This window comes from Brachypodium distachyon, chromosome 1, assembly GCF_000005505.3.
Source record: "Brachypodium distachyon strain Bd21 chromosome 1, Brachypodium_distachyon_v3.0, whole genome shotgun sequence".
NCBI lineage: Eukaryota > Viridiplantae > Streptophyta > Magnoliopsida > Poales > Poaceae > Brachypodium > Brachypodium distachyon.
Genome location: NC_016131.3, coordinates 32,675,010 through 32,702,421, shown reverse-complemented (window position 1 = coordinate 32,702,421; position 27,412 = coordinate 32,675,010). Strand labels below are relative to the sequence as shown.

At 45.2% G+C, this 27,412-nt stretch overlaps 4 protein-coding genes across 5 annotated transcripts; 2 read left to right on the top strand and 2 right to left on the bottom strand.

The window, feature by feature from the left end:
* The first annotated feature begins 686 nt into the window (after positions 1–686).
* On the top strand, positions 687–4,385 carry LOC100844854 (26S proteasome regulatory subunit 8 homolog A). Its single transcript, XM_003563629.4, has 8 exons — positions 687–1,010; positions 1,571–1,668; positions 2,395–2,619; positions 2,692–2,754; positions 2,843–3,006; positions 3,142–3,397; positions 3,490–3,600; positions 3,999–4,385. The coding sequence occupies exons 1-8, from the start codon at positions 800–802 to the stop codon at positions 4,137–4,139; spliced, it is 1,269 nt and encodes a 422-aa protein (XP_003563677.1). The 5' UTR covers positions 687–799; the 3' UTR covers positions 4,140–4,385.
* Positions 4,386–11,599: 7,214 nt separating this feature from the next.
* Positions 11,600–14,032, top strand: LOC100845165 (GTP-binding nuclear protein Ran-3). Its single transcript, XM_010229248.3, has 8 exons — positions 11,600–11,813; positions 11,966–12,035; positions 12,119–12,175; positions 12,300–12,417; positions 13,055–13,144; positions 13,240–13,419; positions 13,545–13,622; positions 13,733–14,032. Exons 1-8 carry the CDS (start codon positions 11,811–11,813, stop codon positions 13,800–13,802), a joined length of 666 nt encoding a protein of 221 aa, XP_010227550.1. The 5' UTR covers positions 11,600–11,810; the 3' UTR covers positions 13,803–14,032.
* Positions 14,033–16,208: 2,176 nt separating this feature from the next.
* On the bottom strand, positions 16,209–16,969 carry LOC104582152 (L10-interacting MYB domain-containing protein). Its single transcript, XM_010231506.1, has 2 exons — positions 16,649–16,969; positions 16,209–16,553 (listed from the first exon to the last, which is right to left on the bottom strand). Exons 1-2 carry the CDS (start codon positions 16,967–16,969, stop codon positions 16,209–16,211), a joined length of 666 nt encoding a protein of 221 aa, XP_010229808.1.
* A 5,492-nt stretch (positions 16,970–22,461) lies between these two features.
* On the bottom strand, positions 22,462–24,516 carry LOC104581524. 2 transcript variants are annotated; one of them, XR_729501.2, is made up of 3 exons: positions 24,059–24,516; positions 23,252–23,318; positions 22,462–22,814 (listed from the first exon to the last, which is right to left on the bottom strand). XR_729501.2 is itself a non-coding variant. In XM_024460813.1 (2 exons), exons 1-2 carry the CDS (start codon positions 24,512–24,514, stop codon positions 23,253–23,255), a joined length of 522 nt encoding a protein of 173 aa, XP_024316581.1. In that variant the 5' UTR covers positions 24,515–24,516; the 3' UTR covers positions 22,462–23,252. The 2 variants fall into 2 exon arrangements, 1 of the variants encoding a protein (XP_024316581.1); XM_024460813.1 differs by having other exon boundaries at positions 22,462–23,318.
* Positions 24,517–27,412: the final 2,896 nt, after the last annotated feature.

Here is a 27,412-nt window from a genome sequence, read left to right as displayed (position 1 = left end):
CCGTTTTGGGGACGAGTTGCTTTTGTAGAATCTCCCCGGCGTTGTGTAAACACTCCCCATATAGTGAAATTTCGCTGGCTGGCGCCCGTGGTTTTTCCCTCTCGTTGTTTAAGAAGGTTTTCCACGTTAAATATGTGTGTCCTTGTGCTGTGATTTCTTCTTCGTTCTTCGTTCTTACTTGTCGCGTTCATAACACTTCTCAGCTTCATGTGTAAACGGGTGAAGTGCTTTCTAGAGGGCTAGAAATTTCTGGGGGGAAGCACCTCTGGACATGCTTCTCAGATTCATGTTAAGTGTTTTTTAGAGGGCTAAAAGCATCAAAAGCTAAAACAGAAGACCAAACAAACATGGCGTGAAGTTGATATCACTATATTGTTAGTTTTTAAAAATACATCATAATAATTATGATTTTGTATCATATAAACCACGTATTACTTCTTGAGCCGTCTTGTTTTAGTGAAATCTAGTAGAGAACATTTTTATTTTAAAAAAGAAGAGAATACAATTTCGTGAACAAATGCAAATAACGAGGATTATGTAAAGTCTGTTACTCTGCCCGCATCCATAGCCGATCCACCGTGTTCGTCTCCGGAACGGGCCCGTTCCGCACCTTTGTGGATCGGTATCGGACTCACAGGGTAGTCGAATCGAAAGAGGCTCTTCCTCGTTAAAAGGCATACCCAGACCCGTCCAGCGCCCAAGAACCAGAAGCAAAGCAAACTTGCTGGAAAAGAAGCTCTCTCTCGTTGAAGGTGATCCCGAGTCGACTCGCCCGAACAAACAAAGCGCCGGAGGTTCGATGGCGGCGGTGGAGATGGCAATCTCGAAGCCCTCGACTCTGCCGGGCGTCGACGACCCGGCGTCGTCGGCGGCGAAGGGGAGGGCCGGCGGCGGGGAGGGGCTGCGCCAGTACTACCAGCAGCACATCCACGACCTGCAGCTCCAGATCCGGCAGAAGACCCACAACCTCAACCGCCTCGAGGCCCAGCGCAACGACCTCAACTCCCGAGGTATGGCCCCGATCCTCAGTCTCGCCTCCAATCCCCTGTTTTTAATTTGGGCGACTTTGCGTAACCCTAGTTCCCTCCGCGTGTGAGTTATGCCCAACTTACGATCCGCATGTTCTAGTGTTGGATTGCGAGCACTTTGATTAATCCAAGTGGCTCTAGTAGAGCGCTTCATCTGATGATGTCTAGTTAGTTTCTCCGATTTTAGGCCTCTTTTGATGCGAGGGAATAGATGATGTTTGCTCATCGCATTTGTGTGTGTGGGTGGGTGGGATTTGGGTGTATGTGTACTCCTGATTGTACTTATCTATCTTTTTCTTCATCGAAATTCAACAGCTTTTGGGACATTTATATTGACAATTTAAATGCCCATCGATGATTCACTCTCCGAAGTTTTATCTGTATGTTAGCTCTTGGAGGTGTAAAATCCTTCTGTTGTTATGTGAAGCAGTGGTGTTAGCTCCTTTTAATGTATATAAGATGTACACTACAAAGAACTCTGCTATGAACTAAACCATTATTGTTAACATCATTGACCATCCTCAATTTTTGTCTAATTGCAGTTAGAATGCTCCGGGAAGAGTTGCAGCTACTTCAAGAACCGGGCTCATACGTTGGAGAGGTTGTTAAGGTTATGGGCAAGTCGAAGGTTCTAGTGAAGGTACATCTTGTTTCATTATTACTCATAAGCTGTGCTTGTGCACTTCTGTCATATTTTGTTGGCAAACCCTCAGTTAGTTAGATCGATACTTTATATATTTTATATTCAATGGAGCATTACTCTATGTAGACAAAAGATGATTGCTTTCTTTCCGCAACACCCAAAAATATCTACTTGAAAATATGGCATGGAAACTAGAAATAACTTTGCGATATACTCCGTATATTCTCTGACTTTCTGATGTGAAGAGCCGCATATGCTATACTTTCACTTAGGGCTAACCAGGCAGTGGGATATTATTATTTTTAAAAGCACTGTTGTATCTATGATGTTTGACATAGCTTTCACAACCGTTTAATCGTCATTTCACATTACACTGTTTTCCTTACTTGAAAGACATTAATGATGCAGAGCTTACATATAGGCATGACAATGGAGTTCGTTAAAATGTTTGTTTGCTTGCTTCGTTCAGTCCCCCTGATAATCTATTTGTTCGTGCCTATCATGGTCCAGAGGGCATGCTAGTCTTTGCAATCTTGATTTTGTGTAACTTAACACATGGATAGCTGTTAGGTTGTCCTGACAATCTTGATTTTGCATACTGTATGCAGATGCTATAATTTCACAAACACCTCATAGTATCAAAATTATTTTTGATCTGTTTGCTGTAAGTGGGAGCTCTGAATTTCTAGTACTGTGATTAAATGGTTAAATGCATTCTCTCAGGTGCACCCAGAAGGCAAATATGTTGTAGATCTCGATAAAAGTATCGATATTACAAAGATAACCCCTTCAACGAGGGTTGCCCTTAGAAATGACAGCTACATGCTTCACCTTATCCTGCCCAGCAAAGTCGATCCACTGGTTAATCTGATGAAGGTGGAGAAGGTTCCCGACTCTACCTACGATATGATTGGTGGTCTGGATCAGCAGATCAAAGAGATCAAGGAGGTTTGTAAAGATTTTCAGTGTGCAGTATATTTTGTGTTCTTTAGCTCTCTGGCCTAACAACCCAACTTTCAGGTTATTGAGCTTCCCATTAAGCATCCTGAACTGTTTGAGAGCCTTGGTATTGCCCAACCAAAGGTTAGAATTTGTTTACCACTTTCCATTTAATTTGGGATCAATTTGGCCATTTTATGCAGTGGTAAGTAATTACCCTACTTTTTTTCAGGGCGTGCTTCTTTATGGGCCTCCGGGTACAGGAAAAACATTACTTGCACGTGCAGTTGCTCATCACACTGACTGCACCTTCATTAGGGTGTCTGGCTCTGAGTTGGTTCAGAAGTATATTGGAGAGGGTTCCCGAATGGTTCGGGAACTCTTCGTGATGGCTAGGTAACTACCTGCTCATGTTGCATTCAAATTATTACTATTATTTACTTCAGTCTGATTTTGAAGTTATTTTCTTTCAAAGGATGCTTGCATTCCATATACCAGAGGCTAATGCATTTTTGGTCTGAATTTTGACAGGGAACATGCGCCGTCGATTATATTTATGGATGAAATAGACTCTATTGGATCTGCTAGAATGGAGTCAGGAACTGGCAACGGTGATAGTGAGGTTCAACGTACTATGCTTGAGCTTCTAAACCAACTTGATGGTTTTGAAGCATCAAACAAAATTAAGGTTCTTATGGCAACAAATAGGATAGACATATTGGATCAAGCTCTCCTGAGGCCAGGTCGTATTGACAGGAAGATTGAGTTTCCAAATCCTAACGCAGATGTAAGTGATGATATACTCAAGATAATCAAGTTCATACTGCATGTTCAATATCAGTGCTAATTTTGATTGCCTATTCTCTTTTACTCTTTCAGTCCCGTGGTGATATCTTGAAGATTCATTCAAGAAAAATGAACTTGATGCGCGGCATTGATCTGAAAAAGATTGCCGAGAAGATGAACGGAGCATCAGGGGCGGAGCTAAAGGTGTGTATGGGTGCTATGGACCAGCATTTTGATTTCTCAAATATTTATCTTAACAAACTGAAAAGTCATATTCTGAATCGGACAATTGTAATAAACACATGTAAGCAATCATCCAAGTTTGCTGCAAGAAATGTTCTCCGTAGTTTATCTATGAAATTTGTCCAGTTGCCATTTTTACCCATGTTAAATGCCATCGACTCAAAAAAATGTGGTTCCGATAGCAAGTATATAAATGTGTCCCATTTCAGTCTTCTTACTAGCGACACATTTAACCAACAGTGCAGCTTATGTTCTCTTTTTCTCGAGCATCAATGCTTCAAGTTTTGTTGATCAAAACATAATGGTGCCAGGCTGCCAGCCAGGTGTTGAACTCACCTTGATTTACCCTCTGGTTTCAGGCGGTCTGCACAGAAGCTGGAATGTTTGCCCTCCGTGAGAGAAGGGTGCATGTTACCCAGGAGGATTTCGAGATGGCAGTGGCGAAGGTTATGAAGAAGGATACAGAAAAGAACATGTCGCTGCGGAAGCTCTGGAAGTGAAGCATTCGGGCTTGCTTCCCAGCTTTGAACGCCATGCAATCACTTTAAGCTTATAGCGGCACTCTGCCAGATGAGCTGCGAAACTCAAGTATCTCAAGATTTGTAACTTGCAATCTGGCGCAGCAGCCACCAGGTTAAATTTCTTTATTGGGTTATTATCAAGGGATGTGAGATGTAAACCGTTCACCTGCTGTTAATGTAACTTTTGTCCACTATATTTGTACGACGAGCTCGCTTGCGCTCATACTAAACCTCGCTAGAGGGTGGAAAGAATGAGCCGATAACATGATTACATGAAGAAGTTTAAACCGTGATACAGAAAAACATGCTAAAAGGATAACGCTTAAACAAGGGGAAAAAACACGTTACAAAGTGTCTACGAAGGATTTCGTGGACTTATATGGGCATTTAGTGTACCAAAAATAAGCACAACCGCCCGTGGATTAGTCATCCAGGGCCTGTTCGGTATACTTACCTTACGAAATATTTTGCCAGCCAATATTTTGGTACTAATGGTTTTGCCTACCCAAGTTTTGGCGAACGTTGGCAACTAACATGTACTCCGATTAGAGTGGGTCATGATAATTGGCTTGCCATAATTTTGACGACTATCCGTAACCGATTCATAACAACTGTCGTTGATTTTAGTAATAATTTGAAGTGACCAAAAATATTTTTTTAACAGGAGGTCGACGCACACAGCCAGTTTTTATTGATCTATTTAACAAGGGTGGCAAAACAAATACATTGATCGAACAACCCAAATCCACCGAACTATACCTCCTACCCTGATGAAAGGTGTGGCCATTTTCAGGGCCGTATGCCCTGACTGCACACCGCCACCCAACATCTAAACCCGGAGGCCACGATGGCACAACCGGTCAAGCTAATTCCTAGCTTGTGCCGTATGCACACGCTCCAAAATCAGTCGCCAGCATCTTCCCAAACCCATCGTCAGGACAGAGAACACCGCATTGATCTTGCCAGGCCTAGCAAGAACGACGCAAACCATAGCCAGACGAGCAAGTGCCCAGCCACTGACCAAAATCTTGTAAACCACAGATCTGGAATTCCCCCAACGGCGCCCCCAAGAGGGAGAGCGACGCTGTCAGCGCCGCCGTTGCCCAGTCCGAGGACTTTGGGTTTTCACCCGGGAACCTAAAGCGACAGTGGTGAAGGAGTACCTCGACAACGCCTCATAGAAAGAGAGAGACGTCCAAGGATGTCACCGCTGTCGTGGTCAGGCAAGCCGAAGGGTGCCCCCCCCCCCCCCCCCAATAACAAACCCGCACCAACCACCGACACCGCGTCTTCTCCGAGGACCGTAGCTGCCGCAGACAGTGGCCGCACCCACCACAACCGCAGCGGGCCGGCTCCGCCACCTCCAAGGACGCGGCCTGGTACACCGCAGGCGCTGTCAGGACACGCCACCGCCGTCACACGGCTAGAGCTTGTAACAGGCCGAGAGCAACTTTTACATTTAAGCCCTTGTTTGGACCTGTTTGTAATTTAATTCTTGTTGCATAACATGTTACCTTTGCATCCATGCCATGCCATGTCTATTTATTTGTGTCACATGAGTTTTAAATTTGCATCTCAACTTGTGGTTTGAATTCTTGTTGTGTGTTTTTGTTAGTAGATTCAAATATGAATCACCCTCCTTTGAGTTTGAATTCTTTTCCCTCTATTTTGCAAATGAGATTCAAATGGGTTTTGTTTTAAACCTTTAACCCCATTTGAATATTTCCAAATAGTAGTGCCATATTTGAATTCTTCTACTTCTCAGCTTTTCAAAATGGTATTTGAAATTTAAATCCAAAAGCATTTGCAAAAACAGAAAACAGAAAAAGAAAAGTCTTACCTGCTTACCCAGGCCCGAGCCGGCCCAGCCTCACGCGCGCTCCCTACAGCCCAGTTGCTCAGCCCCGCAACGTCGCGGCCCACTTCTCCCGCGCTCGGCCCAGCAGCGCAGGCCTCAGCCCAGCAGCCCAGCGCGCCGCCCCGCAGTGCGCTTCTCCGCGTCGAAGACGTACTTCGCGAAATGCGCCACCTCTCACAGCATCTTCCTCCTCACCTTTTTCGTCCGTCCGGCCGGTGAGCCCCCCCGCGCGCCACGTTGACGCGACAGCGACAGCCACGCCTCCGCCTCGCCTACTTAAGTTGCGCCGCACCTCCTCCTACCCGCGCCGCCTCTAGGAAACCCTAGTTAGGGTTTCTTCTCCTTTATTTTCTTGCGCCGCCGTCGCCGCACCTCTCGGGTCGTGGACGCCGTTGCGCCGCGCCACCGTCTCCGGCCGAACGGAGGCAAGCCGACCGCGTCACGAGAACCACGCCGTCGCCTGCTTCGTCTACGTACAAGGAATCGGAACGAGAACGTCTACATCGACGCCCGCAACGACTTCTTCCTCTCCGGCCGCCGCCCGTCTCCGACGAAATTCTGGCGAGCTCGTCCATGCAGTCCTCGCCAGCTTCCTCTCACGTCACCGGGGTGAGCTCCTCTTCCTCCCTCTTCTTTCCGCGCTCGATTTGGGCACCGTAGCGTCGCAGCTGTGCGCCCACGCCTCGCCGTGCCGCCGGCGAGCTTCTGAGCTCCGCCGCGCCGCCTCCTTGCTGGTAGTTGTGCGGTGACCGTCGTGTCACCTAGTTCATCGCCGTGCGCCGCTTCCGTTTTTCGTGTTAGGGAGCCCCTCCGCCGCTAGCTTGGCCGCCGGCGTCCATGCTCGCCGTGGCCGCCGCGCGTGCTCCCAAGCCGCCCGCTTCGGTTGAGTTAAGAGGGCCTGCGCCCTGGATCTTGTAAGATCCGAATCGTAGCCTGCCTAGCTACCTTGCTCGTCCTTTCGCTTCACACCGACCCGACCCGGGTTTGATCCCCCGCGCCCGCGCGGAATAAAACCCCCGTTTTTAGCCTCTGTCCGAGACTGACAGGTGGGCCCGGTCGGTCAGCGAACGCGGGCTCCCATCCGCGTCAGCGCCACGTCAGCTAGGTCCCGGTCCCGCTTGTCAGTGACCATGGCTAGCTCCCCTTCGTTGTAAATTGTTTTGCCTGTTTGGTTTTCCTTAGTGAAATCCCAGAAAATGCTTTGATCTTGTTTTATTTGTAGAATATTCATTCTAGATCCAAATAATACAAAGTCTATATGTTTTGGAATCAGAAAAATGCAAGGGATTTAACTGTGCAATTAGAATTACATTTTTGAGGTTTCAAATTTCAAATCTGTCCCAGATTTGAAATTCAAACATATGAACTTGTTTAGTCTCTAGTTTAAAATTGGTAACCCTTCTGTAATAAGTGTAAACATCAAAGTTGACCAATGTAACTTGTAGAGCACAGTAGCATACTTGGTTAGGCCACTGGTGTAGTTTAAAGCTACTGTTTACCATGTTCTAGTCACCTAATGGTTAACTTTGATGCTAAATGTCATCTCATGTTGTATTGTACATTACACCTATGAATTGTTACTTATTTGCGTATTGTGTGATTTGGATTTTTACGATAGCGACTCCGACTTACTCCGTCCACGACCCGGGTTCCCACACTTCTTCGGATCCCCTCTCTCGGTGCCCAGCGACCGAGAATCCAGGCAAGCAGCCATTCCTTGAACATGTTGACTACACCCAATGCCTCTCTCTCATCCTTGCATTAAGTTACGTTCTCGGTTATTGTCACGATGCCTCTAGAATTGCATAGCTTTAGTCAGCTCTACTCAACTGCTTGTTGTCTTGTTCCTTATCCTATTACCATGTCACATGTTTGTTATTGTCCTAGTTGGTCATTAGAAGATTGCTTAGCTTGGTAGTCTAGTGTCCTTACTTGGGGTTATACAATTGTTACATCCACATGCTACTTTTCTGTATTTAATTGCAATTATTGAACTGTGACCTGTTATTACCTGCACAAGGCAACGATAGGAGGCCATGCTAACGCATTGGTGTTTTGTTCCATTGGAGCCGACCTAAGGACTGAGTTCTCGTTTTCGCGGACCCAAGAAACATCGCGCTAACCGCTCGTGGGAGAATATATGGGTTCCCCCTCGGCTTAGTACTCGTTTCATAGCTCTTCCAGGGGCCACATAGTTCGGGTGTTCCATTTGGCATATCGCATATACACTGGTGTTGTGTTTGGAAACTTGTTGTCACTTTGCATACATATAGGACTGCGGCACACGTTTGGAGTGGTTATTCTGCGGACACTGAACCACTACCAGCTGTTCCTGCAACTCTTGAGTCCGTACGACGCTTCGACCGGGTACTCGTTTCGGATTAGACTCAGTTGGGTGGTTCCCTGGATTAGTTATGGGGCTTGGAAACGTCGTGTCGCTCAATCCTGCCGGCACATGTTTTTGCGTGTGTTCCATGCTAGTGGCATCAAGGGTTGGACGAACGTGTACGGGTAAATTGGCACACTCTGCAGGGATAAATCTTTCGAAAAACTGTGTCCGCGGTCATGGACGACTTGGTTGGTCATTACTTGGTCATAGAGAACTCATACTAATTATTTAACTTAATCTCAGAAACTTGAGTAGTAATTAGCCTTAATCATGGATATGCTTAAAACTGTGTAAGTGTGAGTGCCTTTGGATCATTTCCTCACAAGGGGTTGAGGGGGTGATAAGAGGTTGTGTTTGTTTGGTGTTAGTTGATAGTTGATCACCTCACTTAGTAGACGCTTCTTATCCTCTAATTAGACGATGTCATTAGTGTGTCTCTCCAGATATATCGCTGCTGCGTAACCCATCTTTTATCCATCCTTTGAGACTTGTTGCATATTTAGTTTAGATCTCCCGTAAGTCTTGCGAGTACTTTGTACTCAGTTGTTTTGCAACGTTTTTTTCTCCAGAGTTTCCGGAGGAACAGGTGAGTGGTTACTTCGTGGAGTTTGACGACGACAGCTTCGACGTTTAGCCAGAAGATTCCAGAGCAGGGTTCTGAGAACTTGTGGCGGGCTCTCCCTTTTCAGTTTCAGCCTCTTAGACAATATTTGTAACTTGTCCATACTCGGGCCTAATTTGCTTCCGTTGATGTAATGATGATTGTGGACGTGTGTCCGTGAGTTGTAATAACTTGGTATTTTGCTCCATGTATGAGCTTGACTTAATTCTTGTGTCGTAGAGTGATGGAATGATATCATTGTTGTTCCTACCTGCGGTGAACACATTGCGTGTATGTTGTGAAATGTTCATCGTGGGGAGACACTGGGACTTGATTTATGCGCAAGTTAGCGTGTGGGGCTAAATTGCATAAATTCAGTTTCGGGGTCTCACAGAGCTCCACCGCCGCCGTGGGGCCAGAGAAGCCCGCCACCGCCGCCAAGACGCGACCAGGGCTAGCTGCCGTGACAAGGACCGCCGCCGGATCTGGCCCACGTCGCCGTCTTGCAAGGGCCCCGCCGCTGCCAATGCCACACGGGTTTTGCCAGGCTGTGCGAGCCGGCAGCGGCGAGTGAGGAGGAGCGGCGGGTTTTCCAGTTTTTTTTATCAGGGGAGGAGGAGTTGACCAAAAAACTAAGTACAAGCATGACTTGATGCTAAAAGCAAATAAGGAATAGAAGCACAGTAGCTAAAACTGGGATTTAGTTTTCCTAAAGCCCGTGTTAGCATTGCGTTGGAGATGGACCTTCATGAGTCAGAAACAAAGATTAAGGGCCTCTTTGATCTAAAAGATTTTTTGGAGAAATCCAATTCTTTAGATTTTTTTCTTACTTGGATCATTTGGTTTATATGATTGAAAGTTGTAACAGTTCGTTTGACGGTGCTCATTTCATTGGGTAGAAATGAAATCGACATTTTGACACGAATTCATTTGACTATTTTTATTCTGGATTCAAAAATCATGTTTGTCTGGCACATGGATTTGTATAATCAGAGACAAATCTAGAGAATTGTGGCGAAGTAAGGTGTGAGTCAATGGGATTTCATATCGAATTCCCGTCTCAGTTCCGTGTCAGCCAAACAAGTTAGTTCCAAGAATTCAAAATGAGTTACATGATTCTAGGCCCAAATGATGGGAGCCAAACAAGGTCTAATAATTTTCCCTTGAATTCATTTGCACTAGATTTTAGAGGAAAATTTTCCATTCACTACAATCTCTTGAAAAGAATCCTACGTTATTCTTTGCATAATCAAACATCATTTTAATCCTCTAATATTCAAGATGGCATGACATTTTGATCCAGCATTTCTCCCCCTATAAATACATGTTGAGAATCCCACGAGTCAAACGACCTTAAAACCATATATAAGGGTGTTGCTAATCGACGGTTAGCCACTCCGAGCTCTCTCGAGTTCCCGTATCCTATGAGCTTCCAGAATATTTAATTAAGAAAGGTTTCAAAATTGTGAAATAATTTTTCAACAGATCCAAAAACTTTTAATTTATTACACGTTCAATGCCTTTTTTTCTTCTTCTCTGCATCTTTTATTTTGGCACAAGTATTTTCAATTCTAAAAAGAAACAATTTGAAAAGGTTCGATTGTGTTAGATGAATTTATAGGTCATGAAACTTCTTACCATCAAGTTAATAAAAAGTCGTGATTTATTGCCAATTGCTAGAACGGTATCATTTTTTTGTTAGATTGTTTTTTATCCACGAAATGTCTGAAATTCCTTATTTCTATTTCATGCAAAAGACGAGAAGAATAAAAGGGCTCTTACTTTTCATAGGGATTGTGGGTTTTGTTAATCCTCTATTCAGCGCAAGAAAAAAAAGATTTTTTTTGTATTTTCCTTTAAATTTTGAGCTCCGCATAGGATTTTTTTTCCTTTTCATAGGGATTGCGGGTCTTTTCATTTTCAAATTATAAAAAACACACCAATAACAGACAGCACGCCGCCTGACCGGAACGTGGGTTCGTACAACACGTGGAGAAAAGACGTGAGACGAAGAATGCTCTAACATAAAAAACAAGATGTAATGGATAAAATAAAGATAGTGGCCGGTCCCACATGAATGGTTTGTTGATCTTCGCCAAAAGTCCAAAAAAGTTTCCTAATTCATATTTAGATTGGCCAGGTTCTATGTCTGTCAAAATAAAAATAATTTATGCATCAGTACATAAACTAATGATACTGGTCTCTCTTTTTCTTCAGGAGCTAATGATACTGACCTTGTAGCATGGAAAATGCATTTGAGCCTATGTAGAAGTCAGTAGAACAACTTCTGTGTAACGTTTGAACGAAACCTCTTTTTTTTACCTCTGGTCGAACGAGACCTTTCGTAATGCTCGTAAATACAAATAGTAACAGCACTCTCAGCCCTGAAAAGAGTTGGACCAACGGTCAAGCCAACAAGGATCGGTGCGTCAAGATAAAGCTACACATTCCGTTCCCGTCTCAAGCCCGGACGAGTCGCGTACGTTGGCAGCTTAGATCTCAAGCTAAGCACCGACGCACAGACATAGGGACGGCCTGGATTAGAGGTACGTTCCCATCGGACGGTGTGAACTCCGCTTAGATCTCAAGCTAGCCACACCAGGGCGGCCACCGGCAACGGCGCCCGCGGCTCTCTCAGGGTGGTAGCTTAGAATCGAAGCAGACGACGGCCACATATAAACAGCAGCCCCGGCGCCCCTCACGCCCGCCAAAGACGCGCTCTTGCACCGCCTCGCTTGCCCTCCCCGATCCCATCGATTCGCTCCGGGCGCTTGTTGCACAGGTTTCCACCGGTTGATCGCTATGGTGGGTGGATTTCTTCAGCTTCTCGTCTTGGTTTCGAGGCGATTCTTGTCTTCCCGGCTGTTACTGCCGTTGTAGTTTGATCGCGATCCGCGTCACCTTTTTTCTTTTTTCTTGTGCTGATCCATGGATCTCGATTTCCGAACGAAACGTAGGCTCTCCCCAACACCCCGCCCGTGGACTACCCCTGCTTCAAGCTCGTCCTTGTCGGCGACGGCGGCACCGGTGAGCTTTATATCACGCATCGATCTTCTCGTTTTCCCGTTCTACTTTTCCTTACTGTTGCCTCCACGACCTCGTTACTGCAGGGAAGACGACGTTCGTGAAGAGGCACATCACTGGGGAGTTTGAGAAGAAATACGAACGTAAGTGAACCCGTGTCTATGTTTCTAGTTTGGTTCTCTCCTATCTCGGTCGCTTCTCATGTTAAGTAGTATGAACTTGCCCTTGCTGTTGCTGTTTGTTGTTGATGTGCTCGGAATTTTGCAGCAACGATCGGCGTGGAGGTGCGGCCGCTGGACTTCCACACGAGCCACGGCAAGATCAGGTTCTACTGCTGGGACACTGCCGGCCAGGAAAAGTTTGGTGGCCTCCGTGACGGTTACTAGTAAGACCCTTGAAATCAACTATACTCGCAATTATACGTGATGACTCGAAGTTCCAACTTTGGTTCGGATCTCTCATCTTTCTGTACCTGTAAACTTGATCTGGTCAAGGAAGTAGGAACAGTCATGTTGGTCATCATGATACTTGTCAACTCATTACTAGACTTGGTTTGTTGGACTGATCTGATACCCATCTGACTGATTAGTTACAACTTTCTATAGAACTATAGTAACCCAGGTTCTATATTCAGATGTTTGGACTATCTCCCATTGCAATCTATTTTGCATGCTAGTAAGCTCAGAAATGGTGTTTAAACTCTCTTTTTTGCGAGATATATGGCGTTTAAACTAATGAGCCATGTGCATTGGTACTTCGAGGCATTTGTACGTAATATGCGTGCCTGATCCATTGCACACTAATGTTTGCTTCTTTGGCCTTCTCCAAGAACAAGGATCTGACTGATTACTCCCAAAAATATCGTAGTACTCAACATTTAGGGCCTGTTGTTAATTTGAGACTGTGATATATATCCAACAAAGGCAGGGCAATATGATCATGTTCATATCTAGTAGTGCTATTTTTATTTTTGCTCGTGTGCATTAAGAGAGTGCATTCTTAATTTTCCTGCTGTTTTGCAGCATCCATGGCCAGTGCGCGATCATCATGTTTGACGTCACCTCCCGGCTCACCTACAAGAACGTTCCCACCTGGCACAGGGACATCTGCAGGTAAAAGTTCTCCTCTCTTCACCTAACAATTGTTTAATTGTCCTGAATTGAATTGATCTAATACATCGATGCCATGATTAATTTGCTGCGATCAGGGTGTGCGAAAACATCCCGATCGTCCTGTGCGGCAACAAGGTGGACATGAAGAACAGGCAGGTGAAGGCCAAGATGGTGACCTTCCACAGGAAGAAGAGCCTGCAGTACTACGAGATCTCTGCCAAGAGCAACTACAACTTCGAGAAGCCTTTTCTCTACCTTGCAAGGAAGCTCTCAGGGTAACTACAAGTTTCTTGCTGCCACTCCAACTCCATTGCACTGCACCACCTCTCTACATCTATCTCGGAACTGTGCTAGATTCTGATCGAGCAATCATCAACTCAATGTATGGTTGTGACTGCAGGGACATGAACCTCCGGTTTGTCGAGGAGACGGCCCTCCTGCCTGCCGATGTCACTGTTGATCTCATCACGCAGCAACAGTGAGTGACCTTAATCCATTAGTCCGAAGTCTGAAGATTACTGTTAGTACTTTCTGTGCTGAAACTGTATGCCACTTTCCTCTTATGCTGTAAAACTCTGGTGTGTGCAGGATTGAGGCGGAGATAGCAGCTGCCGCAGCAATGCCCCTCCCAGATGACGATGAGGACAACATGGACTGAGCTGATCGACCGGAGGCTGTGCGTCTGTGCCTAGTTTAGTACTCTTGAAAGTATTTCGTGAGACTTGCATGTCTGTTTTTAGGCTTTCAGTAGGCTGGTTTCTCCAGTGGTCCATATGACTCTCTCAGCAGTAGTTGATCTGATGAGTTCGACTCTTGAGATTTCGTTTGCAAGTATACTTAAGAAAACCCAAAGAATTTGAAGTTTAAATCAGTTTCTGATATTCTGGAGTGCCGAGTGTGGTGCTGTTCTATTTTTATTCTTATTTTTTATAGAAATATGAACAAGAACAACTGTGGCCTGCCCACGGAACAGGCAACACCATGCAGTGGAGCTCTGTAGACCCGATTCTTAACTGTGTCATGCCGGTTGCCTACCGAGAGACAGCTTCCGCGTCGATGCAATCTCCAGAGATCAGCAAGGGATCCTGTGATTGAAACAAAGGGTCCGTAAATGATGAGCATGGTCTGAAACTCTTGGGTGAATCACCTGTTGTGATGCAGTCGTCATGTAGGTCGCGCGGCAGAGTCCCGATCGTGAAAAGGAGACAATTGTTTTGCATCTGACATCACATTGGCGCTAAATGCTCCTAAGCACCACACGGACACCCAGATTATTATGCAAATCTTTGTTTTCCCTCCGATCATCTCTATCGTTTTCTGGCCTTCTCAACAGCCGAGCACCAGATGGCCCATGAAGAAGCTGGCCACCTGTCGAAGCCCCGCTCTTCTCTGGAAGCCGGCTTGAGCTGAATTTCTCAAAGAAGCTGCTGTCCAGGGAAGCTCTCAAAAACTGGAATGTTGCCTTCTTTTCTGCTTCTACAGTTTCAGCTTGTTATCTTGTTTGTGTAGGGAAGGTCAGCAATGCCTTTGATTTCATTTGTGCCATGTTAATTGATAATATCATTGTTCTTACTATAAAATCTCAGTTTCACAACAACTAGATATTATCATATTAATTGATATCACATCCATCTATGAAATTCTGAACATTGCACAAGAACAAAAATTCTGAACTCCAAATCGAACTTCACAGTGCCTGGGGATGGGAAATCGGATCCAGGTCAATTCGACCAGCGTTGAGGGAGGAAAGGGCCGGCGGCGCAGAGAAGAACGGGGCCAGAAGGGGAGGGGAGGGGCGGCGCCTGAGGTGTTGCAGGCAGCAGCGGCCGGTGACGAGCTCCTGGACTTGCTCCTGATGTGGGGGTGGGGGAGGTAGCGGCCGGCGGATCCGGGGAGGTACGAAGCAGGGTGGGCGCCGGCCGGGTCTGGGGAAGATGGGAGGGCGTCGGCCGGGATGGAGGAGGTGGGCGCCGGCGACCGGAAGCAGCAGGAGCCGCCGACCGGAAGCAGAAGGGGCCGGCGACGAGGGCGGCGGCTGCGTTCCCCACGAGCGCGTGCGCCGGTTGCAGTGGAGATGGGGAAAAGACCGCCGGCGGTGGGAACAAAGGCGGGGCGGCCGGCGGTGGGAACAAAGGCGGGGCGGCCGGCGGTGGAGAGGAGGTGGGGCGGAGGAGGAGCGGCGGCGGCAGTGGAGAAGCCGTCCCGCTAGGGTTGGGCGACGGGTAGGCGTGGACTGCGCACGGGGGCTCGGGCTGGGCGTTTTTCCGTCGGGAACTTGGCGGTGGCAATTTCACCGTAAAATCGGTAAGCCGTGAGGGCAATTCTCAAACTAGCCTTACGGAGAAGCCCGAGAACGCAGAAGCTCAATTTTGCCTTCTTTTCAGTTTCATGAAACGTATAAGCTGGCTCAAAAGCTGAAAAGAAGGGAGCCTAATTTCTGCCGGAGCTTCTTCAGAAGTCAGCTTCAGCTTAATTTCTGAGAGAAACAGCTGTCACATGAAGCTCTGAGAAGCTATCCTGTTCCTTTCTTTTCAGCTTCTGAAAATGCAGCTTGTTGTCTGATGTATGTGTGAAAGGACCATGTCGCCCCTGAAACTGAATTGTGACTTGTTTGGTTGTTAATATGGGTATACTAGACTGTTTTACCACATAAATGACAGTTAAAATAAAAGTTAAACATAATAAAGTAGTGCATATTACAAGTCTAACAAAAGGAAAGTTCTCAAATGTCTTATCCTACACAAAAGGAGTACTTAAGTAGCATCATTCAAGCTACCAAACTCGCTGCAATACCATCCCGTATCACACTCATGATGCCATCATCGGTTCCAACTAAAGCATCGACGCCTGTCGGCCCATCCTCATGCACATAGGCCCCCCTCTCAAATCTATCAAAGTGCTCATCACGCAGCTTGCTGTCACGAATGTAGTTATGCAAACACATGCATGCGCTAACTATCATCTTCTGCTTCAACACTGGATTGGCTGGTATGCCTTGTAGAATTGGGCACTTCCTCTTGAGTACACCAAATGCTCGTTCAATGACATTGCGTAGAGATGAATGTCAATGGTTGAACATCTCTTGCATCCCAACAGGAGGAGCATTTTCAAATTCGGGTACATGGTACCATTGCCTTTTGTATGGACTAGGTGAGTATGGCCATGCTCTCTTCGGCTTACCCTTCCCCTTCCCACTAACCGGAGTGACGTAATCATCCCCCTCACAACCTGAATCTTCCTCATCACCGTCGACCGTCTCAACATTTGCATCTTGAGATGGTCCAACACGAGCTGATCGGGGTGGCACCCTAGCATGCTCATTTGTCACACAATGCTTATCAAAGATAATGGCCATCTTCTCCTCATCTTGAAGTGGAGCATTTCTAAACTTGCTTGCATCAGGACATCTCTGAAAAAACACAAGTAAATCATAGCAGCACATCAGTTTGACATACCATACAAGTAAAATGACAAGGAATGGAAATGAGATGAAAAAGAGAATACCTTTATTTCACTTTCCCACCAGTCATCGCTGGCCGCGATGGTATGGGTGCTGGGATCTCTTCCTAAACCAGATGCACGTTGGGTCAATTGTTTCCATGTGTTGTAGTCCTTTTTTAGTGCCTCCCACCTATTTTTCATTTGTTTGCGGTCATAGTTTCTCTTCGTGCGGTCATTGAACTTGGATATCAAATTGGCATACCCAACGGCATTCAAACACTGAGTTGGACGGTTATTAGCTTCCACTTCTTCGATGCACACGTCAAGGAAAACCCTATGAGCTACAGCATCCCATTGAGCTTTGCCATGTTTCCCTTTTTCCATCTCTGATATACACATGACATGAACATCAAAATGGGTAATTTCTTTCTGCCTAAAATGCCCACAGCATGCAAACATCACACATACAAGAAAAAGTGCCTATTTACCCCTAAATCCATCACTCCACACCATGAAAACATCACACATATTTGCAAACACCACACATACAAGAAAAAGTGCCTATTTACCCCTAAATCCATCACTCCACACCATGCAAACATCACACATATTTGCAAACACCACACAAGAAATAGTGGCTACTTCATTGCAAATTGCTCACCTTGTTACCGGCGACGACCTGCGGAGGAGATGGGGAAGCCGGAGCTCCTGTGCGGCATGGGGAGGAGGAAGGCGGGGTGGGGGATGGGGAGGAGGCGGGCCAGGAATGGGGAGGAGGAGGGGCGACCAGGGATGGGGAGGAGGCGGGCCGGCCGGGGATGGGGAGGAGGCCGGCCGGGGATGGGGAGGAGGCGGGCCGCCGGTGGGGAGGAGGAAGGCAGGGTGGGGGATGAGTGGCGGCTGCAGGGAGGCAATCCCGCTAGGGTTGCGCGCGGTGATTTGCTCGTGAGGGCTCGTTTGGGAAAAACGTTTCGTGAGGGGAAAAACTTGGCGATGGCATTTTCGCTGTAAATATGGTTCACCGTGTGTGCCGAGAAGCCCAAAAACCTGCTCGAGACTAGTTTCTCGTGGAAGCCCTTTTTACATGTGATTTAGGGTGGGCTTCCTCCAACAGCTGTTGAGAAATATTTCTTTCTTTTGGGCTTCAGCTGCCTGAAACTCAGAAGCTGTCCTAGAAGCCCAAAAGAAGGGAGCCATAATAAGCTTATGTATGAGCTATGCTTGTGCTAAGAGGCCCATGTGCGTTACCCAGTTTTGCTCGGGTAGTCGGCCTAGGCCGATCACACTTATCTCCGTATCAGTGTGCCATACAGTGGCAGGTGCAAGGTGTGCACTTGTTCAGGGCCACCAAAAATTAGGGGCCTCCAAAATTTAATCCTAGTACTAATTAGTTATGTTTAATTAGCATTTAATTTGTGTATCGATTTGTAGCGGCGCCCGTCATCGAGAGAAACCCTAGCCGCTGTCATCTTCGAAGAAACTTCGATCTCCAGCGGTTTCCCTCGTCTCTCACGGTCGAACTGGCCTTAAGAGACGAGGGAAACCACGGATCAACGTCTGGCATTAAGTTTTGCTACCTTCTTTTGCTAGGTTTTTGTGTGCTTCTCGGTGACGTCTTGGCGATGGAGATGCCGTCGTCTAGAAGATTGGTGTCCTGGCTCCTTCATCGTCCTGGTGTAGGCGTTGCAACCTATGCCATGGAATTAGTGGTTCTCACGACATGTCTTTTCGGGTTGCTGGTCTTTTTCCTTATGGATTCATCGACGGAAAAGAAATTTTACAGCTTGTCTCACAAAGGGTATTACCCCGCCACGGTGCGTTCAATGATCTTAGATTCTCATTGTTTGAGGTGGGCAGCTCATGCGGCTTTTCAAAACCTCTGAAGTTAGTTCAGCTTGTGCAAGCATGATATTCTGCAATTTTGTCGACGAATACGTGGAGAAGTATCAAGATGCGAATGATGGATCAAGAGAAGTTTACTTCAAAAGACTACAATGAAGCATTTAGTTTTGTTGAATATCTTTGTTATTTGTGTTCGTTCGTGTATCGATATTTGTACTTTGTTGTTTGAATCAATAAAGCCAGATTGTTGCTCTAAAAAAATTGACATTAAATTTTAAGGCAGAAAAAGAAAAAGACCCGTGAGAAGAGGGGCAAAGGGCAAAGGAGTTGCTTCTCTGCTTCTCCGGCCTGTAGTCGTCCAATAGATCAGACCATGTTTGGCCACTAGCTGTAGTGATCCGTCGTGATTATTTGATTTTGTTTTATTTTTAAAAATACTAAAAGGATGATGTTTTTCGGTAAAATATGAGGGACAACTTATTGGTTCGTCATAACCTTCATTATATTAGCATAAATATTGGGTATACTTCCTCGGATCCATATTACTTGTCTTAAATTTGCCTAAATATGAATGTATCTATGTTTAAAAAACATCTAGCTACATGTAATATTTCGACAAGTAATATGGGTCGGAGAGAGTAGTTCTAAGTATTGTAAAAAACCTTTGAGAAAATACTTTGGTTATGCAACGTTTTTTTTAGTTCTGGGACCACATTTTTCATTTCGCACCGGGACCTCAAATTCCGATACGGCCACTAAAGACAAATAAGCTGTGGCCGAAACTCGTGTCAAGCTGCTCGATGCGTGCACCGCCTGCGCAGCCGGGATGCTGCATGTAGCAGTCAGCATGCCACGGGCAAATTCTGTGTTGTAGATCTCCCGAACCACTACAGTTATTACGCATGTGTTTTTAATTTACCTTGGCCATAGAAGAGGCCGGCTTCCATGCTGGTTGACACACTGCTCCCTTTTCGCCTCTGCCGATCTTGACACATGCCTTTTCTTTTGAAGTAGCAATATAAGTACGTCAGGCAGGCAACAACAAATTAATATGTACCAGTATTCGCACATCGATCGGCTACGTTGTCGGAGGCGCATCACGTAGGACGGTAGGAGTACTAGAGATAGAGATAGAGACAGAGGAAACGAAGTGCCAGCACATGCAAACGACGTGTGCGACACAGCAAACCACGTACGTTTACGTAGTACTCCTATATATCATTCGAGACATTTAAAATGTATAAGGAGAATCCCTCGTTGGTAACATTTCGCAGACAGCTCAATCCTCTGTTGGCTGATCAATGGTTTGGTATCACTAGTAAGCTTTTCTCTCTGCCTGTTAGTCAGGATGCTGATACGGTGGGGTGGGGTTTGGAAAAATCTGATAAATTCTCTGTTAAATCCTTGTACCAGTGGCTAGAGAGAAATAACCATGATGCTCATAATAAGTGGATTTGGCAGTCCAAGATTCCCCTCAAAATTCAAATCTTCCTTTGGCCGTTGTATCACGATGCGATTTTTACTAAGGAATGTTTATTGAGGAAAAATTAGCATGGTTCACCTCAGTGCTCTTTCTGTGGGCAGTTGGAAACTGCCAGACACCTTTTCTTCACTTGCTCTGTCCAGAGAGTTGTCTGGAGAGTGGTGGGTTTTTTGTTTGGTGCAAACTTGGTTCCTTCTTCTCTCTGGCAGTTGTTTACTTGGATGCATTCTTTTTTGCCTAAAGGTGAACGTTTCTTTGTTGTTGGCCTAGCGACAGTTACTTGGGCCACATGGAAGTGTCATAACCGAGTTACCTTTGATAACTACAAGTTACAATCTCCTTTTGAAATTGTCTTTGCTGCTTGTGCATATCTCATGTCTTGGGCAGGTCTTCAGAAAGAAACTGACGTGGAGTTGTTGAAGGAAGGCACCAAGAAGCTTGTCTGCAATACTCAAGATCTGATGCGCAAGATGAAGGAGGGGGCACCGGCTGATGCTTCTGGCTGGAGTGTGCCTCACATCGACGCTGACTGATCTACTCGACGACTGTTGTTCTTTCCCAGTTTGTTGTCTGTTGTTTAGTTGGGTGTGTTTTGGCTGTTGTTCTAGACCTTTTCTGCCTTTTCTAAGCGGCTGTAATAACGTTGGTTTAAAACTTTGTAGGATCCATGTAGGGGCAGGTTTTTGTCCCGTAGTCAACAACCTGATTGCAGGTTATTGGTCAGTGAGTTTCCTACCCAAGTAGTAGGTGTAGTTCGTCCTTTGCTCTCTAAGACTGCCGTGAACTCGTATATTTCCGTTTTAAGTAATGGAAGGGGGGAAACCCCAGGTGGAAAATATATAGTATCATTCGAGACCGACAGTGCCACACAATGAACACTGACAACGATACCGCACATAACATAAGGGCAACTTCAATAGGCCTATACTACCGTCGGTACTATAAATAAAAAATAATATACTAGTAACGATTGCTCCAACGGGATTTTCTTTTCTTTGTTACTACTATTTAATTATTGTACTGTGTGATTATTTTGGCTGATCCACTGTGCATTATAACTGTGGCCCAAATATGTATTCCTCTAGAAACTAGTTAAACCGTCATAAGAACGAAGCAGATGCACAAACGCAAATATTACCCCGTAGTGCAAAATCGATCAACTTTTAACACCCAAGTTGGTGAGGAGACAAGTATATTCAATAGAGAAACCACATAAAAAAACATCTCCGAACAATGAAAAGAGGAGCACGCTACCAGCGGACAGTGCATGTGGAGCCATGGGATTGCAGCAGCCCACGAAAGAAAATTTTAATTTTATCAGAACTTCGGAAGTAGCTGTGCGGGAAGGCAAGCCTCCGGTTGCATGCACGGTTGCAGGTACTAGTACTACTCCAACTCCGTTTTTGCTGTTACTTTCATCTTGGTACACGAGCTTGTATCGTTTCTTCTGCGAGTAACCGTTTCATCTTCTCACACCTAAAGTTTGCTTCCACGTCATCTTTCACTGATGTGGCATCCCACTAGTACCTGTTTAGTACCTGCTTAGCTGGACCATTGGAAATGCCCTAAGAGCAAGAATAATAGTGGGTTATAAGCTGGCTACAAGAATTAAAATATTATTTTGATGCTTAGTTGGTGAAAAGAGAAGAAGAGAGAGAAGAGAAGTGAGTTGTTAACTAGTAGCCAGCTGCAACACGTGCTCCTAGTCACTCTGTGAGACTGTAATGTGGGCCTGCTATTAATAAAATAGTATTTCTTATAACCAACTTATTATACATGCTAACTATTATACTATTTAAAGATGACATGGTAATGCTTAGAACCAGCAGCAAAGCCAGCAGCACGCTATAGATATTAATCTTGCTCTAAATGTCTTTGGGCAACCTGTCATGGGCATGACGTACGTGGGTCAGCCTGACACGGCTTAGGCGGACAAAGCTAGCTAGTTAAGGTAGGAACTGAAGGCGCCATAGGGAGCGGCGAGTGATGGGCTACACAAGCTTCTCACATGCATCGCCGGTTTGCGGCCGGCATGCACGTTGGTGTTGCATGCGGCGCGGCCGGGGAAGCGAGAGACGCGGAGAGCCAACGGAGATGGCGGCTGTCACCCGCCGCGGGCGGCAACGAGGTTGAATTCCATGTGGGCCGGCCGGACTAGCTAGCTAGCTTAGGCTAGACCAGTACGTATCTGAGATCGATTGGCCGTTCGTACGTACGCACCCTACGTCACGGAGCATATTCAAAGGCACTGTAAATTGCCTTAAATTTTTACAAAAGTGCCTTAAAATAACTTTTTGAGGCTTATAAAAAAGTGTTAGAACTAATGGTGTAGGGAAAGAACTTCTGAGGCACTTTGTTTACCGTGCCTTAAAATATCAAAATTTAAGGCAATTCAACGAAAGCCTTTAATTTAAATTTGATGCACTTTTGAAAATTGCCGCCAATTAAATTTTCAAGCACATCATAAAAATTGCCTCAAAGCTAGATTTGAGGCACTTCTGGGAAATGCCACTAAATAAATTTGCATGCACAATACCCAAATGCCTCAAAATTCCAACTGAGGCTCTTTTGGAAAAGGCCGCAACAATCAATCACATATTCAGCAATTGATTCAGTAGTACCAATTTCGCTATAATTCAATTGACGAAAAGCATCCAGTCCAACAAGTAATGTACCTAATAGCCGATTCATACACTCCATCAAGACAGGTATTCACATTCTGAGAGGAACATTCACTCTAAAACGACATTGTGGTTTGATGGTTTCACTCAGGGTAGCATTGGAAACTCTCTTCTGCTTTCTAGTCTTCTCAAGAGTTGTTTGTGACTGTGAGCCATCGGTGGCCATCCCAGGTTGTGAATTTCCAATTTCTGCAGCCACCTCCCCTCGGTAGTTAGCAGACTCCTAAAGATTTAAATAAAGACCACATGCATGTTGTGCGTTTGGGTTCATAAGTATGCAATTGGACATTTAAATAAAGATTCCAATGCAAATTCTGAGATACTAAAGTAATAAACACATACTCCCTCCGTCCCATGTTAAGTGACTCAAATTTGTCTAAAATGGACGTACATATATACTAAAATACGTCTAGATATATGTAATATTTCAGCACTTAATATGGACGGAGGGAGTAGCTTTTTTCTGTATATCAGGAGGATCTGAGATAACCCACTCATAATTTTCGTATTAGACTCAGGATTTTAAAACCAATTGTTGGAGCTAAAAACACACAGTAAACATGTCTCAAGAGAATGCATGGTGCGCTTGCCTGCACATTTTGTGTTTCGTCGTAGAGTTTGGAGGTTTATTTGTAAGTGCACACAAGAGCAACAACTTACACTAATGCAGGTTATGCAGCTCCTCAATCACCAGCTTTTCAAAGGCCAACACCAACCACATTGCTTGCTGAAATCAGAATCACAAAAGGGGCAAGTTAAAACATAGTATATGGTATAGTTGTGCTAAAAAATGATGACTCTTTTATACCATTGGTATGATAAAGTTGATTTGAGCAAGGTTAGGTTCAACCAAAACTCATATTCACAGTTACATGATTAGTGTGGAACAAATTGGGTATAAAGTGGTTTCGTAATTAATGACCCCCTTATCCCTGAAAAATAACCAAAAGTAACTCCACTCTTCGGGTAACCAACAGTAAAAAAAACCAGATCATATAAACATTTGTTATAAGCAAAAAGGTTGTTGTTATCAGCTATCACATTGTATCAATTTTAATGATGATTTTTACCTTCACGGGAAATAAGAAGGCTTTGTCCCTTGCAGATCTAATAACAAACGCAGTAGCAGATTGCATACGTATAATAGTACTTTCTGGGCTAGAACAAGCAGAGCATGAGTACATATAGTACAGGCCAACGGATATGGAGCAACAAAAGGGTGACGAAATTGATACGAGGCATTTTCTCAAACACCTTGTGGGCTGTACTATCCACTACTTTTGCATAACATATAGGCTGACTGCCTGAGTTCATCGTGCTGCCAGTACTAGTGCACGAAGGGAGCAGAAGGCTTTGAACAAATATGTGGTGAGCGCAGCCACAATGCTCCAGAAATTTGCAGCAAAAATTACGGCTAGGCAATTTCACGAACACACATCGTGTGCAACCAATAGTCTCCAAAATAACCTGAAGCGTGAGGCTCGTCGGGGATGGCATGGGAGAGTGCTGGAGGGCGGTGAAGAACGAGATCCGTGGAACCATGAGGAACACACCTTGCGCCTCCACTAGCGCGGTTCGTCGGCGAGATGTGCCGCGGTGGCCATGGCGAGGTGCAGGAGGCAGCGACGGGCGTCCTACGGCGGCCACAAAGAGCCCTGCGGCGACGAGGATCGGCGAGGGACCAGCCCTTCCTACGGCAGCCACAGGGAGCCCTGTGGCAGCGAGGGACAAGCCCGTCCTACGTACGTCGGCGGCGGAGAGTCCTGTAGCGAGGAGCGGTGCGACAGGGACGGTAGGCCTTGGCAAGCGGTGGTCAGCGGAGGCGAGCCGTGCTAGGCGGCGCACGATGGTGGTGGCCGGGGAGGAGGGGGTGATGAAGCCCGGCGGCGATAGACATCGCGGTGCCGTGTCTGATCGATCCATCACGTGATGTTTTGCTTTTTATAAGAAAGGAACTCATGTTGGTGTGGATTAGTTTTATACCGTAGGTATTTTTACGGAGTGAACAATATTTACAGGCAGAGTTTTGGACTGGACTACCTGGCAGCCGTATGGAAAATAACAAAATAACATACGTACCGCATTTTTTTCGCCAAGCTACGCACGATTCTTTCCCCGCGAGTCTGAGCGCGCGGCAGCGGGTGAGGCGAGCCCGAGTGGTCTTTTCCGTGAGCCTATCCCGTGAGTGGTCTCCACCGTCAGTCTTTTTTATGCAACAAGTACATCTCCACCGATGAGTAAACGCACACTGCTATACTAATTGACAAAAAATACGATATCTTAGTGCATGCATAGAAGAGGTGATGCACATTTCTAATTTGGAGATTTAAAATATCTTAACTCTTTAATGACACATCTGATTGTTGATCCGCTTTCACCTTTGGATTTGTCTTGATGATGGTTTCAAAATTAGATCCACATTGGATATGTTTTGGCAAAAAAAATCAAGCTCAAGTTACCAACCACTAATACAAAAGTTACCGGACCTAATCACAAGTAGTAACCTTAAAAAAATAGATGATACCTTGAACATGTAGATAACTTGGATGGGTTGGTAAGTACAATATTGATCCATCATTGTGAACAGTAACATAGACAAGCTGGTAAGTACAACGACGTCATGGTGATAACTATAATATGAACAATGAGTAACTACGTCAATATCACATTAGTAATTGTAGCACAAAAGTTAGGATCCCTACTATGATGCATGTGGTAACTTTCACCAAAATCCTGGATAACTCTGTTAGTGCTATGATGGTCATTGAAATCTAAATATTTTGATGGTGTTGCAGCAATCACAAGATGATAACTGTAAGCTAAAAGATCGGATAACCACATGCGTGTCATGATGGTAATTGTAACCTAAATGGCTACATAACTAAACCATGATGGTAACTATAAACTAAACTGATGGATAACTACATGAGTGTGAGGATGGTAACAGTAATCTAAATGAGTGGACAATTCAATACTAGATATCGGATTCAACATTATAAATCACTTGGAAATATTTTACAGGCCACTAAAGTCTTCAAGTTCAGAAGTTATTGGCTCATAAATAATCGAGTTATCTATCCATTCACACTTATTTCGACGCGTTTTAGAGCTCCAAAGTTACTGGCTTGAAAACTATACTTACTAGGGGGGGGGGGTGTTCCGACGTTGTTTTAGAGCTCCAAAGTACCAGAAAGTAATAAGTGAGTTGTCGGTCTATATTGTGTGAGTTATCCGGCTATTTATGATTGGTTTCGACGCTAGCTCTAGCTAGAGATGTTTAAGTTACGTTTTTTGAATTTAGAAGTTACCGTGCCAATACCGTGTAAGTTACCAGACTATTCAAAAATAGTAATCAACATAGAAACTATAATTTCACTTAGGAAGTTTGCGAGACTTCTTTTTCTGAATCTAGAAGGTATCAGACAGTAATGATATGTTACCCGACTATTCACAAGTAGTTATCAACCTAAAATATTTGACCTAAATTGGTTATGTTTTGATGATATTTGCTTAACCTTCAAGTTACCAGACCGTTGGTACATGAGTTACCGTACTATTGAAATACTCCCTCTGTTGAACTAGAGTTAATTCAAATCCATGTCAATCTTTATGGAACGGAGGGAGTAATAGTTACCGGTTACAAACCTACCTTTTCTCACTTAGATATATTTTGGAACTCTTTTTACAAGCTAGAAGTTATCAACCTATAAGATGTGAGTTACCGGACTAGACCATTCACAAGTAGTAGCTTCAACAGTAGATAAACCTTGTGTATGTTTGGCGAGTACTGTGCCGGACAATAACCACGACAGCTTGGTAACTACAAAGGTGACATGGTGATAATTGTAAGATGGACACCAGGTAACTATATCGGGATAGTGTTGGTAATTGTAGCATGAAAGTTTGGTAGCTATGCTAGTGATTTGATGGTAACTTTAACCCGAACAACAAAATAACTCCAACGGAGTTACGTTGGTAATTGTACCCTCAATTGATGGGTAACCACATAGCTAGCACAGTGATAACTGTAACTTGATAGTTAGGTAACTACATCAATATCCATCCATATCCTTTTGGTAACTATGAGAAGTAACAAAGCCAGTGAACATTGTAAAACTCTATTCGTTTGATGCCAAATGGTGTTGAACAAGCAAACCAAAGCAAGATGGAAGGTGCTATTGGAATGCAATTGAAGCATCACAACAAGCTATCACCTGTTGTTCGATGCTTGTGACGAGGCTCCGATGCATGATCAAGACGCCCTTGGGGAGCCACGTGATGTCGAAAGAGTACGGGAGTGCCACCATGTTGTCAAGGTCCGCCTCCTCATCTGCGCGCGACCAACAACAACTTCTTAATTTGATCTTCAAGCTTTTTGACCCTTTCCAAGGTGTCCTCCATCATATAAACCATAATTGTCTCCGGGGTGGAAGAATGGCTAGCACATGATGCAAAAATCCAACACCATAGCTTGCAACACCAAGGGGAGAAGTCCCAGCACCTGTTCCTCCCCCATTGCTTGAAGGGAGGTAACACGCATGTGAAGAATTTTCCCAAGGCATTTTCTCGAACACCACGCATGCACCCAACACCTCCATGTGCGTACTGATGCTGCACTTTAGAAGAAGAGCACCACATATCAGCACCTTCATTGGTCGAGCTCGTCTTCCGCAACCACATCCTTGCCTCTCGGCGCGCGACTCGGCCCGTAGGTGCCGCTCCCCTACGTGCGTGCTCGAGACGGCCACCGCTAGCTGCGACCAGCCATCATTCACGGCTTCCTCTCCCGCAAGAGAAGCCATAGTGTTCCCAGGCCCGGTC

Coding starts and splice junctions, on each gene's coding strand:
- LOC104581524 (XM_024460813.1), bottom strand. CDS start 24,514: ATGGATCGATCAGACACGGCACCGCGATGTCTATCGCCGCCGGGCTTC. Junction 23,319..24,058: donor CGACGAGCCTCACGCTTCAG/GTTATTTTGGAG, acceptor TTCTGATTTCAG/CAAGCAATGTGGTTGGTGTT.
- LOC100844854 (XM_003563629.4), top strand. CDS start 800: ATGGCGGCGGTGGAGATGGCAATCTCGAAGCCCTCGACTCTGCCGGGC. Junction 2,755..2,842: donor TTGGTATTGCCCAACCAAAG/GTTAGAATTTGT, acceptor ACTTTTTTTCAG/GGCGTGCTTCTTTATGGGCC. Junction 3,007..3,141: donor GAACTCTTCGTGATGGCTAG/GTAACTACCTGC, acceptor GAATTTTGACAG/GGAACATGCGCCGTCGATTA.
- LOC100845165 (XM_010229248.3), top strand. Junction 12,036..12,118: donor TGTCGGCGACGGCGGCACCG/GTGAGCTTTATA, acceptor TCGTTACTGCAG/GGAAGACGACGTTCGTGAAG. Junction 12,418..13,054: donor GGCCTCCGTGACGGTTACTA/GTAAGACCCTTG, acceptor GCTGTTTTGCAG/CATCCATGGCCAGTGCGCGA.
- LOC104582152 (XM_010231506.1), bottom strand. CDS start 16,969: ATGGAAAAAGGGAAACATGGCAAAGCTCAATGGGATGCTGTAGCTCAT. Junction 16,554..16,648: donor GGTGGGAAAGTGAAATAAAG/GTATTCTCTTTT, acceptor GTGTTTTTTCAG/AGATGTCCTGATGCAAGCAA.